The sequence below is a fragment of the Leucoraja erinacea genome, unplaced genomic scaffold, assembly GCF_028641065.1.
Source record: "Leucoraja erinacea ecotype New England unplaced genomic scaffold, Leri_hhj_1 Leri_1095S, whole genome shotgun sequence".
In the NCBI taxonomy this organism is placed as follows: domain Eukaryota; kingdom Metazoa; phylum Chordata; class Chondrichthyes; order Rajiformes; family Rajidae; genus Leucoraja; species Leucoraja erinaceus.
The window spans coordinates 38,818-53,215 of NW_026575336.1; the positions used below are offsets into that span (position 1 = coordinate 38,818).

The 14,398-nt window shown below is 44.7% G+C and overlaps 1 protein-coding gene across 1 annotated transcript; it reads right to left on the reverse strand.

Annotated features, from left to right (window-relative positions):
- Positions 1-669: 669 nt before the first annotated feature.
- On the reverse strand, positions 670-13,738 carry LOC129715283 (nuclear factor 7, brain-like). Its single transcript, XM_055665145.1, has 6 exons — positions 13,280-13,738; positions 13,093-13,188; positions 12,194-12,427; positions 9,487-9,509; positions 9,271-9,389; positions 670-1,808 (listed from the first exon to the last, which is right to left on the reverse strand). The coding sequence occupies exons 1-6, from the start codon at positions 13,721-13,723 to the stop codon at positions 1,750-1,752; spliced, it is 975 nt and encodes a 324-aa protein (XP_055521120.1). The 5' UTR covers positions 13,724-13,738; the 3' UTR covers positions 670-1,749.
- Between the last annotated feature and the right edge of the window lie 660 nt (positions 13,739-14,398).

The window sequence follows — 14,398 nt, forward strand, 5'->3', positions numbered from 1 at the left end:
CATGCTGGAGTAACTTGGTGGCACTGGCAGTATCTCTGGAGAGAAGGAATGCCTTCTCTCCAGAGGAGCTGCCTGCCCCGCTGAGTAACTCCAGCATGTTGTGTCTTCCTAGCTCTTCGGGCTAATGGAATCAAGGGATATGGGAAGAAAGCAGGAACGGGGTACTGATTTTAGATGATCAGCCATGATCATATTGAATGGCGGTGCTGGCTCGAAGGGCCGAATCGCCTACGCCTGCACCTATTTTCTATGTTCTTGGTTCTTGGTTTCTTGGTCCTCCAAAATATTCCAAATGGAATTTAAACTGGAGGTGGTGAAGGGAGGGCTTAAGCCAGAAAGGGTTATTGGGAAGAAATTTCCATGTTAGCTGCAGGCTGGATGTGAATGAGTTACAGACAATGAGACTCAACAAGACGGCTTTGAAGCTGGTAGAAGTACTTGTGTGGGGAAGGGACAGAGAGAGAGGGGATGCAGGGGTTAATGTGCTAGAGGAATCAATATTCATACCGCTGGGTTGTAAACTGGATTTTTTGACTGTAATTTAAAAATGAATGACATTTTACTGCCATCTAGTGTATTCATTCAACATTGTTGTAAGGGATTGATAATGAAAATTCCTGGTACTATATTTGAAATTTCATAATTGTGTAAAAAATGTGTAGCATATTTAATTAATTTTGGTGTAATGCTTTTATTCACATTTGTTGTGCCATGTCTGGCCCTTGTTTTGTAATTTGTTTCATTTGGTTTAGAGATACAGCACGGAAACAGGCCATTCGGCCCACTGAGTCCGTACCGACCAGCATTCCCCGCACATCAACACTATCCTACACACACTATGGACAATTTACATTTATACCAAGCCAATTAACCTACAGACCTATACGTCTCTGGAGTGTTGGTGGAAACCGAAGATGTCGGAGAAAACCCATGTAGGAATGTACAAACCTCGCACAGACAAGCACCCGTAGTCAGGATTGAACACGGGTCTCTGGCGCTGTAAGGCAGTAGATCTAACGCCAGTTTAGTTATTTTAGTTTATTGTCACGTGGACCGAGGTACAGTGAAAATCCTTTGTTGCGTGTTAACCAGTCAGCAGAAAGACTACACATGATTACAATTGATCCATTTACAGTGTACAGATACATGATAAGGGAATAACGTTTAGTGCAAGGTATAGCCAGCAAAGTTTGATCAAGGGTCATCAAAGAGGTAGATGGTAGTTCAGGACTGCTCTTTGGTTGTGGTAGGATGATTCAGTTGCCTGATAACAGCTGGGAAGAAACTGTCCCTGAATCAGGTGGTGTACGTGTTCACTCTTTTTGTACTACGCCACAATGCCACCCTAAAGATGCTTTATAAAGATATTTTATTTTTGCTCCAGTAAAATTATTATCATTATTTTTATTTTATTTAACAATTTTTTTTTAGAAGTACATTACGTTAATACAAGCCAAATATAACGTATTACATTTCTTGTACCACTTCATTTTTTAAGCTTTCAAAAGAGAAAAAAGTAAAGAAAGTGAGAAAGAGTCGTGATTGTGTGAAAAAGTGATCAAGAAAAAAGACCCATTACGCGAAGAGTTAGAGAAAAAAGTTAAGAAATAGGCCGTAGAAAAGAAAAAAGAGAAAAAGAAACAAAAGCTCTAATAAGAAGACAGAGCAGAAAGGAATATACCAACTTCGTATGTTTCATCCCCCCTTACCAGGTCCTGAAACCATTTCTTTTCAGAGTACTGTTGCACCTTATACTTGTAGTAAGTCGATAAATGCAGACCACGTCTTTTGGAAGTGATCTGATTTGCCTGCAAGAAGGAGTCTCATATCTTCCAGGTGTAATGTTTCAAACATATTTGAAATCACATGGCCCCTCCAGACGTCCACATCTGCACCAGGTGCAGCAAGATGGGGCTCCTAAGGGACCGTATTAGGATCCTGGAGCAGCAGCTCGATGACCTCTGTCTGGTCAGGGAGAGTGAGGAGGTCATAGATGGAAGTTATAGGGAGGTGGTCACTCCAAAACCACGGGAGAGAGACATGTGGGTCACACTAAGGAAGGGCAAGGGGCAGAGGCAGGAACGAGTGAGTACTCCAATGTCGGTACACCTTGCAAATAAGTACTCCTGTTTGAGTACGGATGGGGGTGACAGCCTACCCGGGGGTAGCGACAGCGGACGGGCCTCCAGCACAGAGACCGGCCCTGTTGCTCCGAAAGGCAGGGACAAAAAGAAGAGGGCAGTAGTAATTGGGGACTCTATTGTTAGGGGGTCGGATAGGCGTTTCTGTGGACGCAGTCGGGAGACCAGGATGGTGGTCTACCTCCCTGGTGCCAAGGTCTCGGACGTGTCTCAACGCATCCAAGATATCCTGAAATCAGAGGGAGAGGAGCCTGAGGTCGTGGTACATATAGGTACAAATGACATAGGTAAAGGCAGGAAGATTGTTCCAGATGTTAGGGAAGTCCAGGACAAGGGGTCACAGCTTAAGGATAAAGGGGAAATCCTTTAAAACCGAGATGAGAATAACTTTTTTCACGCAGAGAGTGGTGAATCTCTGGAACTCTCTGCCACAGAGGGTAGTTGAGGCCAGTTCATTGGCTATATTTAAGAGGGAGTTAGATGTGGCCCTTGTGGTTAAGGGGATCAGGGGGTATGGAGAGAAGGCAGGTACGGGATACTGAGTTGGATGATCAGCCATGATCATATTGAATGGCGGTGCAGGCTCGAAGGGCCGAATGGCCTACTCCTGCACCTAATTTCTATGTTTCTATGTTTCTATGTAAAAGAAGGGAAGAGGTCCTGAAGGGAGGATTTAGGGAGTTGGGAGGAGAGTTAGGAAAAGGACCAAAAACGTAACAAAACTCAGGATTACTGTCTGTACCACGCGACTGTGAGAGTAGGAATGGAGCGAGGTGGAGGATAAATGCGTGGCTGAAAGACTGGTGCAGAGGGCAGGGATTCAAGTTTCTGGATCATTGGGACTTCTTTTGGGGAAGGTGGGACCTGTACAGAAAGGATGGGTTGCACTTGAACCCGAGGGGGACCAATATCCTGGCGGGGAAATTTGCAAAGGCAACTGGGGAGACTTTAAACTAGAATGGTTGGGGCGAGGGACTCAAATAGAGAAAGCTAATAGACAGAATGGGAGGCAGGAAGTAGAAAAGGGAAGCACTCGGACACAAGAGGAGAAAGAAAAAAAAGGAAATAAACAGAGAAGAAGAGACGGGGGGTTTCTTAAATGTGCATATTTTATTGCTAGGAGCATTGTAAGAAAGGTGGATGAGCTTAGAGTCTGGATACACACCTGGAAGTATGATGTTGTGGCGATCAGTGAAACATGGTTGCAGGAGGGCTGTGATTGGAAACTAAATATTCCAGGATTTCGTTGCTTCAGGTGTGATAGAATTGGAGGGGCAAGAGGTGGAGGTGTTGCATTGCTAGTCAGGGAAGATATTACAGCAGTGCTTTGGCAGGATAGATTGGAGGGCTCGTCTAGGGAGGCTATTTGGGTGGAACTGAGAAGTGGGAAAGGTGTAGCAACACTTATGGGGGTGTATTATAGACCGCCGAGTGGGGAACGAGAATTGGAAGAGCAAATATGTAAGGAGATAGCAGATATTAGTAGTAAGCACAAGGTGGTGATTGTGGGAGATTTCAACTTTCCACACATAGACTGGGAAACACATTCTGTAAATGGGCTGGATGGTTTGGAGTTTGTAAAATGTGTGCAGGATAGTTTTTTGCAGCAATACATAGAGGTACCTACTAGAGGAGGGGCAGTGCTGGACCTCCTGTTAGGAAATGAGATGGGACAGGTGGCGGAGGTATGCGTTGGGGAGCACTTCGGGTCCAGTGATCACAATACCATTAGTTTCAATATAATTATGGAGAAGGTCAGAACTGGACCTAGGGTTGAGATTTTTGATTGGAGAAAGGCTAACTTTGATGCGATGCGAGATGATTTAAAAGGAGTGAACTGGGACATTTTGTTTTATGGAAAAGATGTAGAAGAGAAATGGAGGACATTTAAAGGGGACATTTTAAGAGTACAGAATCTTTATGTTCCTGTTCGGTTGAAAGGAAACAGTAAAAATTGGAAAGAGCCCTGGTTTTCAAGGGAAATTGGACATCTTGTTCGGAAAAAGAGAGAGATCTACAATAATTATAGGGAGCATGAAGTAAATGAGGTGCTTGTGGAGTATAAGGAATGTAAAAATAATCTTAAGAAAGAAATTAGAAAAGCTAAAAGAAGATATGAGGTTGCTTTGGCAAGTAAGGTGAAAGTAAATCCAAAGGGTTTCTACAGCTATATTAATAGCAAAAGGATAATGAGGGATAAAATTGGTCCATTGGAGAGACAGAGTGGGAAGCTATCTGCAGAGCCAAAAGAGATGGGGGAGATATTGAACAATTTCTTTTCTTCGGTATTCACCAAGGAGAAGGATATTGAATTATGTGAGGTAAGGGAAACGAGTAGAGTAGCTATGGATACTATGAGTTTCAAAGTAAAAGAAGTACTGACACTTTTGAAAAATATAAAAGTGGATAAGTCTCCAGGTCCTGACAGGATATTCCCTAGGACATTGAGGGAAGTTAGTGTAGAAATAGCCGGGGCTATGACAGAAATATTTCAAATGTCATTAGAAACGGGAATAGTCCCCGAGGATTGGCGTACTGCGCATGTTGTTCCATTGTTTAAAAAGGGTTCTAAGAGTAAACCTAGTAATTATAGACCTGTTAGTTTGACTTCAGTGGTGGGCAAATTAATGGAAAAGATACTTAGAGATAATATATATAAGCATCTGGATAAACAGGGTCTGATTAGGAACAGTCAACATGGATTTGTGCCTGGAAGGTCATGTTTGACTAATCTTCTTGAATTTTTTGAAGAGGTTACTAGGGAAATTGACGAGGGTAAAGCAGTGGATGTTGTCTATATGGACTTTAGTAAGGCCTTTGACAAGGTTCCTCATGGAAGGTTGGTTAAGAAGGTTAAACTGTTGGGTATAAATGCCGGAATAGCAAGATGGATTCAACAGTGGCTGAATGGGAGAAGGCAGAGGGTAATGGTGGATGGCTGTTTATCGGGTTGGAGGCAGGTGACTAGTGGGGTGCCTCAGGGATCTGTGTTGGGTCCTTTGTTGTTTGTCATGTACATCAATGATCTGGATGAAGGGGTGGTAAATTGGATTAGTAAGTATGTAGATGATACCAAGTGTTGTGGATAATGAAGAGGATTTCCAATGTCTACAGAGTGATTTAGGCCATTTGGAAAAATGGGCTGAAAGATGGCAGATGGAGTTTAATGCTGATAAATGTGAGGTGCTACACCTTGGCAGGACAAATCAAAATAGGACGTATATGGTAAATGGTAGGGAATTGAAGAGTACAGTTGAACAGAGGGATCTGGGAAGAACCGTGCATAGTTCCTTGAAGGTGGAATCTCATATAGATAGGGTGGTAAAGAAAGCTTTTGGTATGCTAGCTTTTATAAATCAGAGCATTGAGTATAGAAGCTGGGACGTAATGTTAAAATTGTACAAGGCATTGGTGAGACCAAATCTGGAGTATGGTGTACAATTTTGGTCGCCCAATTATAGGAAGGATGTCAACAAAATAGAGAGAGTACAGAGGAGATTTACTAGAATGTTGCCTGGGTTTCAACAACTAAGTTAGAGAGATAGGTTGAATAAGTTAGGTCTTTATTCTCTGGAGCGCAGAAGGTTAAGGGGGCACTTGATAGAGGTCTTTAAAATGATGAGAGGGATAGACAGAGTTGATGTGGACAAGCTTTTCCCTTTGAGAATAGGGAAGATTCAAACAAGAGGACATGACTTCAGAATTAATGGACAGAAGTTTAGGGGTAACATGAGGGGGAACTTCTTTACTCAGAGAGTGGTAGCGGTGTGGAATGAGCTTCCAGTGGAAGTGGTGTCGGCAGGTTCATTGGTATCATTTAAAAATAAATTGGATAGGCATATGGATGAGAAGGGAATGGAGGGTTATGGTATGAGTGCAGGCAGGTGGGACTAAGGGGAAAAAAAGTTGTTCGGCACGGACTTGTAGGGCCGAGATGGCCTGTTTTCCGTGCTGTAGTTGTTATATGGTTATATGGTTAACTAAGAAATGGACAAGGGAGAGCCAGTGGATGTAGTGTACCTGGACTTTCAGAAAGCATTTGACTTGGACAGGTTAGGTGAGTGGGCAGATGCATGGCAGATGCAGTTTAATTCGGATAAATGTGAGGTTATCCACTTTGGTAACAAAAACAGGAATTAAGATTATTATCTAAATGGTGTCAAATTGGGAAAAAAAGGGAAAGTACAACGGGATTCTGGGGGTCCTTTCTTCATCAGTCAATGAAAGTAAGCATGCAGGTACAGCAGGCAGTGAAGAAAGCGAATGGCCATGTTGGCCTTCATAACAAGAGGAGTTGAGTATAGGAGCAACGACGTCCGTCTGCAGTTGTACAGGGCCCTAGTGAGACCACTCCCGTAGTATTGTGCGCAGTTTTGGTCTCCAACTTTGAGGAAGGACATTCTTGCTTTTGAGGGAGTGCAGTGTTGGTTCACCAGGTTGATTCCTGGGATGGTGGGACTCTCATGTGCTGAGAGAAGGGAGCAGCTCGGCTTGTATACTGGGTTTTAGGATGAGTGGGAATCTTAGTGAAACATATCGGACTATTAAGGGTTTAGACACGCTAGAGGCAGGAAACATGTTCCCGATGTTGGGGGTTCCCAGAACCAGGGGCCACAGTTTAAGAATATGGGGCAAGTCATTTAGAACGGAGATAAGGAAACACTTTTTCACACAGAGAGTTGTGAGTCTGCGGAATTATCTGCTTCAGAGGGCGGTGGAGGCACCTGGCTTGAGTAATTGAGCTGCCAGCTCACCAGGCCTGAATGACTGAGCTGCCAGCCCAAGAATCCATTGGGCCCCACAATGTCCATATTACCCTCTGGAAAACAGGCCCTTCGGCCCACAACACCCATACCGGCGCTCCAGAAAGACCCCCTCCCACTGGCCACCAATATTGGAATTGGTGGAGAGGCAGAATATTGCGATGTGAACATGAGCATGAACATGATGGGCTGACGGGCCGGACTCTAATGTACAACCATGGCTCTCTGCTCCGAGAGCACTGAATGACTGAATTCCACAGCCACTGGTGCAATGAATTCCAAAGGTTCCCCAGTCTCTGCGTGCAGTAATGTCTCCTTACCTCTGTCCTACATGGTGCAGCCCACATTCTGAGAGGGTGCCTGTTCTCCAGACCCCTCAAACAGAGGAAACATCCTCCCTGTATCCAGCCCACTGAGCTCTGTAAGAACTTTGTGTTTCACTGAGATCTCCTCCAATACACACGAACGCTCGAGTACACAGGCCTAGTCTATTCAATCTCACACCGCACAGCAAACTCATTGTCCCAGGGACAAGTATTGTTAATTTTTGCTGCATTTCCTCTGTGTCAAGTTTGTCAATATCGGTACACAGTAGCAGAGGAACACAAGAAAATAGGAGCAGGATTAGGATCCGCTCCTCAGGATACGGGATAAAAGAGATATAGGCGATGATGTAAAGAGATAAAGAACAATGAATGGAAGATATGCAAAAAAATAACGATTAGATGAAAGCCATTGTTAGCTGTTTGTTAGGTGAAAACAAGAAACTATTGCGACTTGGATGGGGGAGGGATAGAGAGAGAGAGAGGCTACCTGAAGTTAGAGATATCAACATTTCATACCACTGCTAAGCTGCCCAAGCGAAATATCAGATGCTGTTCCCCCAATTCACGTTTAACCTCACTCTGACAATGGAGGAGACCTAGGACAGAAAGTCTGGTGGGAATGGGAAGGAGAATTAATATGTTCAGAAACCTGGAGATCAGGGAGGTTCAGGCAGACTGAGCGAAAGTGTTCAGCAAAACGATCGCCCAGTCTGCGTTAGGTCTCATCATGTATAAGAGTCCACACCTTGAACAACTGATACAGTAGATGAGGTGCAAATGAACCTCTGCCTAGCCTGGAAGGACTATTGGGGTTCCTGGACACAGTCAAGAGAGGAGGTACAGGGACCACTGTTGCATGTTCTGCGGTTGCTGGGGAACGTACTAGGGTGGTGGTGGTTTAGGTGGGAAAGGATGAGTTAACCAAGGAGTTGCAGAGGGAACGGTCTCTGCTGAAGGTAGAACGGGAAGGAGATGGGAAGATGTGACTAGGGGTGGGATCGCGTTGGAGGTGGCGGACATTTTGGAGGATTATGTGTTGTGTGTGGCAGCTGATCGGGTGAAAAGTAAGGACAAGGGGGACTCTGTCTATGTTGTGACTAGGAGGAGCGGGAGCAAGGGGCAGAGCTGTGGGGTACTGAGGAGACACGAGTGTGGGGTACTGAGGGGTACTGAGGAGACACGAGTGTGGGCCTCATCTATGCTGGGCGAGGAGAATCCCCATTCCCTAAAGAATGAGGCCATCTCCGATATCCTGGTATGGAACACCTCATCTTGGGGGCAGTTGTGGCATAGATGGAGGAATTGTGAGTAGGGGATAGAGTCTTTGCAGGAAGCAGGGTAGGGAGAAGTGTAGTCGAGATAGTTGTGGGAGTCAGTGGGTTTGTAATAGACGTCCATCGATAGTCTATTTCCTGTGATGGAGGCAGTGAGATCAAGAAAGGGGAGGGAAGTGTTGATCCAAGTAAATTTGATTGCAGGATGGAAATTGGTTGTGAAGTTGATGAAGTCCATGAGTTCTGCATGGGTACAGGAGGCAGCACCAATGGAGTCATCAATGTAATGGTGATAGAATTCAGGGATAAGGCCTTGGACTTGGAGGATTCGAAGGAGAAGTTATTAAGAGTGAGAACCAGCTCCGCTAGGCGGAGTAATGTTAGTGGAGGGAAATTGGATGGTTCTGCGGTCGAGGAAGAAACGGAGAGGGCTTTAAATCCTTCCTGGTGACAGATGGAGGTGTAGAGTGACTGAACGGCCATTGTAAAGATGAGGGGGTGGGGGCTCAGAATGTGGAAGTCATTAAAGAGTAAAGTGACGAAGGGTATGTGAGGTATCTTCGACATAGGTCGGTACAGATTGGAGTGGGGGGGATGGGATGGAACCGAGGTACATGGAAATCAATTCAGTGGGACAGGTGGAGGCAGAAACAATGGGTCTGCCAGGGCAGTTATGTTTATGGATTTTGGGTAGAAGGTTAGACTGGGCTGTGTGGGGCTGGGAAATTATAAGGTGTCTGAAACAAGGATAATGGAAAAGCTTTACCTTGCTTGAAGTCATCAGATGTTTCTTTGAATGCTGTGTTGAACGAAACAGGGCAATGAAACTTTTCAATCGGCAAGGCTTCATCTACCACCGACAGTGGTTTGGCTTCATCACGAACCCTGGAAATATTGAACAGTTGGTTATAAACTGAGCATTAGAAATGTTTTGAGCAATTCCACCAAAACTTACAATGTTTCCGTCAAGACAATGTCCTACCTTTGCTTGCGACCAGCTTTCTCCTGAAAGAAATAAAACACAAATCTCAATTGATTGAGATGGACCGTCCTCATCCCGACAGCGGGAATTTCACCAAATTTCTACAACCCTCTGATAATTCCCATTTCCCAACTCTTATCGCCACTGTCATGCAGAGAGAAAGCGGATATTGTCGCAGAGATGTAGAACGATGGGGGAAAGCACAAGGAATGTTCATGAGAATGACGTCATAACTGAGAGGATGGAACTTAATGAAAAGACTGGGCAGGTCGTGGGATTTCATCTGGAGAAGATGTCAGGAATGACGAGACAGAATTTAATATTATCGGTGGATTTAAATGGGTGGGGATGAAATAATATCTCAAATCGAAAAGGAGACTAATAATCAAATCTGAAATGTAACTGGTCTTCAATAAATACCGAAAGGAATGCAGTCATGAGAACATGGACCTCACTTGCATTGAAGGGACTGAAGCCAACAGCAGAGATCAATTTAAATGCAAGTGGGATAAACACATTAGGGCTCCTGGAATTTGGGGTATTGTTACCGGATGTAGCGAGGAGACAGGAGAGAAGATGAGTGGCGCAGAAAACTTGACTGGATAGGATGGGCCAAATGGCCTGTCAATGATGTAGAATGGGATGTCATTCTATGGTGAAACAAGATGGACAAAACAGAGCAAATTCCCCCAAGGTGACCACCCACTGCTGATGGGAACCGGATATAGATGATCAATCTGATGTGTGCGCCATGTTCTAGATTTCAATGTTAATCCCCACAATGTGGTCATGGCTGATCTAGCCCAGGACTCAACTCCTCCTCTTTGCACTCATTCATTTCGATTCCAATCCCCGAATGTTCAAAAATGTATCTTCCTCTGGTTTAAATAACATGTTAATGTTAAACCTCAGTCTCTTGGATGGAGAATCTCAGATAGTCACGGCCCTCTGTCCATTCGTGGTCCTTGGGATCAGATATAGGATCAACCCCTCACAATTAAAGTGGCATAAGCTCCACCCTACTATAGCTACCCAACCAGATGCAACTACATTTAAAGTAGCTCTTTCTTCCCAATAACCCTCTCTGGCTTAAGGGTTACTTCAGCACATCCAGTTTAAATTCCAGTTGTGATATATTCCTTTTGGACCAAGAGAACCAAGGGACATCAACCTCTCGTTGTTCTAAAGGACTTTATTCATGTCACATACCTTCTTTTCATGCCAGACATTCGAATGAAATCCCAGGATTCGCGGTGAGGCCAAGGACGTTTTGAATGGGCAAAACAGCTGGATGGCTTCAGACCACCTCATCACTCCAGTTTGGCTTGGTATCACGCATTTATTGGAAATATTTGTGCCCAGTTTTGACATTATTTCACTCCAATTTCTAAGGTTTTGAGAGTTTGTGACCAAAACTTTACAATGTTCCACTCAAGACAATGTCCTGTCCGCCTTCGCTTGCGACCAGACTTCCTACCTGAAAGAAATAAAACACAAATCTCATTTGACTGAGATGGACGGTCCTCATCCCGACAGCGGGAATTTCACCAAATTTCTACAACCCCATCTGATAATTCCCACCATTCCCAACTCTTATCACCACTGTCAATGCAGAGAAAAAAACTGAGATATTGCCGCAGAGATGTTTCCTCATGGGGGAATTTCACCAAATGAATATTCATGAGATACGTTCCGCCATAACTGAGAGGATGATGGAACTTAATGAAAAGACTGGGCAGGTCGTGGGATTTCATCTGGAGAAGATGTCAGGAATGATAGAGAGTGAATAATAATATTATCGGCAGATTTAAATGGGTGGGGATGAAATAATATCTCAAATCGAAGGGGAGAATAATAATCGAAGCTGAAATGTAACGTGGTCTTCAATAAATATCAAAAGGAATATAGTCCTGACAACATGGACCTCACTGCTCCAGAGGGACTGAAGCCAACAGCAGAGATACATTTAAGTGCAAGCGGGATAAACATATTAGGGCTCCTGGAATTTGGGGTATGGTTACCGGGTGTGGAGAGTAGATGGGAGGGATGATGAGTGGAGCAGAAAACATGACTGGATAGGATGGGCCAAATGGCCTGTCTATGATGTAGAATGGGATGTCATTCTATGGTGAAACAAGGTGGACAAAACAAACAGAGCAAATTCCCCCAAGGTGACCACCCACTGCTGATGGGAACCGGATACAGATGATCAATCTGATGTGTGCGCCATGTTCTAGATTTCAATGTTAATCCCCACAATGTGGTTATGGCTGATCTAGCCCAGGACTCAACTCCTCCTCTTTGCCTCATTTCCATCGATTACAATTCCCCGATTTTTTAAAATGTATTCTCCTCTGGTTTAAAATATGTCTAACATGTAAAACCTCTCAGAGTCTCTTGGTTGGAGAATCCCAGAGATTTACTGCCCTCTGTCCATTCGTGGTCCTTGGGATCAGATATAGGATCACCTGTCATTGTTCTAAACTCCACATAATATAAACACCTCTCTACATTCCGGCCAGACAGTCCTGAGATCCCATAGATTCAACGGGAGGCCAATTAGTTTGGGAACAACAACAACAGCTGGAACAGAGGGAACATTTACTCAGTTCTGAATTACTGGTAAATGCAGCATTTATTTCTGAAATGTCACCCACCATTTTGTGACTGCACTTTCACTTCACCAAACTGTAGTGTAACCCCTCACCTTCAGAAACACCACACTGTCTTTTTGATCCATCTGTTGCTGCAACTTTAAGAGTTCCTCCTGAATGGATTCTAAATTCTCTTGAATCTTTCCAAGATTTGTCTCCATTGTATTTAGAATCTTCTTCTCTTCCTCCCGGATATCTGCCAGTGTGCGCTGCTCTTTCTCAGTGAGAATCTGGTGCAGTTCAGCATACTGGGATGTGATCTTGGACTGAAGGTTGTGTGACTGTTCCTGTGAAATAAAAGGTGAAGATTAATATATAATGTCACTGACCTCACGAAATTTAACGTGACAAAATCCTGTGGCACGACTTTAACAGTTCTGATTTTGTCTTGTAGGGTTGTAGAGGCTAGCTGGGAGGAAAATGTTCGGTGGTTTGGAGTCCAGAACCAGGTTGGGTAGCTTCATGATGTATTGTTGAGCGGGTACAAAAATGGCCTACTCTTGCACCTATTTTTATACATTCGATTTTCTGTTTAGAGGTTTCACCCAGAGAGTTGTGAATCACAAGGGATGATGCAGCATCTATTGAGAGCCAATTCAATGGGGTTTTCAGATTTAATCCGTATAACTGGTCACAGGGCTAATGGAATCAAAGGAGCACCCTTCAAGATTCCAGACGTTGGAAATTAGGATACAGCAGCACTATTGTGTGCCTGTTTCTGCTTATTATGACAGCATGGCCTATCAAATCTACACATTTTCTAGGAATCGAAACTTCAAAAGGGAGACCAGTTCCCGGGAAAATCTTCTGTTTCCCGAGGCTGCTCCATCGAACCCGCTCGGACAACTAGGAGACAGCAGCACTACTTGTGTCACTGCGCTGCCCTATTATTACACGCATCACAGGGATCAAATCTACACAAGATCAGGAAATCGAAACTTAAAAGCCTCACCAGAACTCCAGAAATCTTCTGTTTCTGTTGCTGCTCCATTCGCTGGATCCCTGATTGCTTTTTTGTGAGAGACTGGATGGAAGATTTCACCTGATCCTGGGATTGTGATTGAAAATCAGAGAATAAAAGTGTTAGATTATAAAGATGGAATTAAACAATGATGCGATCAAAATCGGTTTGCTTTTACCTTGTAGGTTTCAACAGCTTCTTTAACCGGCATGAAGTTGTGAGACTTGTGTTCCCGCCCAGCTGCACAAATCACACAGATCAGCTTCTTGTCCGTTTCACAAAACAGCTTCAGTTCTTCCTGATGTTCCTCGCACTGAAGTTTACTTTCCTTCTCTGTCCGATTCAGGCTCAGTGTTCGAGCTTTCTCAGACAGTCTCGCCAAGGCCCGACTCACCCTGAGGGTGCGGTCTGTAAACTCCTCTCTACATTCCGGGCAGGAGTTTCTCCCCTCCCTGTCCCAACTCTGTGTGATACAGGAGCGGCAGAAGTTGTGCCCACACTCCAGTGATACCGGATCGGTGAAGAAATCCAGGCAGATGGGACAAACTGCCTCCTCGGTTAAACTCTCAACCGGGTCTTTCGAAGCCATTTGAACTCCTCCTCTTCCTGGTTCAAAACGCATTCCCTTTCCCTGAACTGCTGACCCCCTGCAGCAAAGATCCTATAGCATCTTTGCCCTGCAGTACCGCGAGTGTTCACTGCGCACGCTGCCGACTCGGGGAATGAATGTAATTCGGCTGCAAGTGTTCAGTGTGAAGATGCAGAAACATGGAACTGCAGATGCTGCTTCACAACAAAAAGGCACAAAGTGCTGGATTAACTCAGCGGGTCAAGTAGCACCTCTGGAGAACATGGACAGGTGATGTTTCGGGTCTGGACCCTTCTTCAGACTGATTGTAGGGGCGGTGGGTGGGAGATGGAAGAACGATGGAAGGAAGGGGGCAGGACAAAGCCTGGCTGGTAATAGGTTGACACAGTTGAGGGGGGAGAGGGGGGAGTTGATGGGCAGACGGTTGGACAAAGTCCAGAGATGAAAGACAGAAAGTGTGTGACAAAATGATCGAGGACTTGGGAATTGTGTCCTGATCTTCAAACACTCTTCTCCTCAGACGGCCAAATGTTGTGCAGGTGCACTGAAGCCGCTGGTGAATTTCACCATCAATGTCTGCCTTCCTCTGGGAAGAGGAGCGCCGGCCACAGGACACAAATCCACCCTTCCCCCTTCTACTCACCTCCCCTCCTCTGTTTCCCCTTCACTGCTCCACAAACTCCGCGACACGTGAAACCAGACATCCAT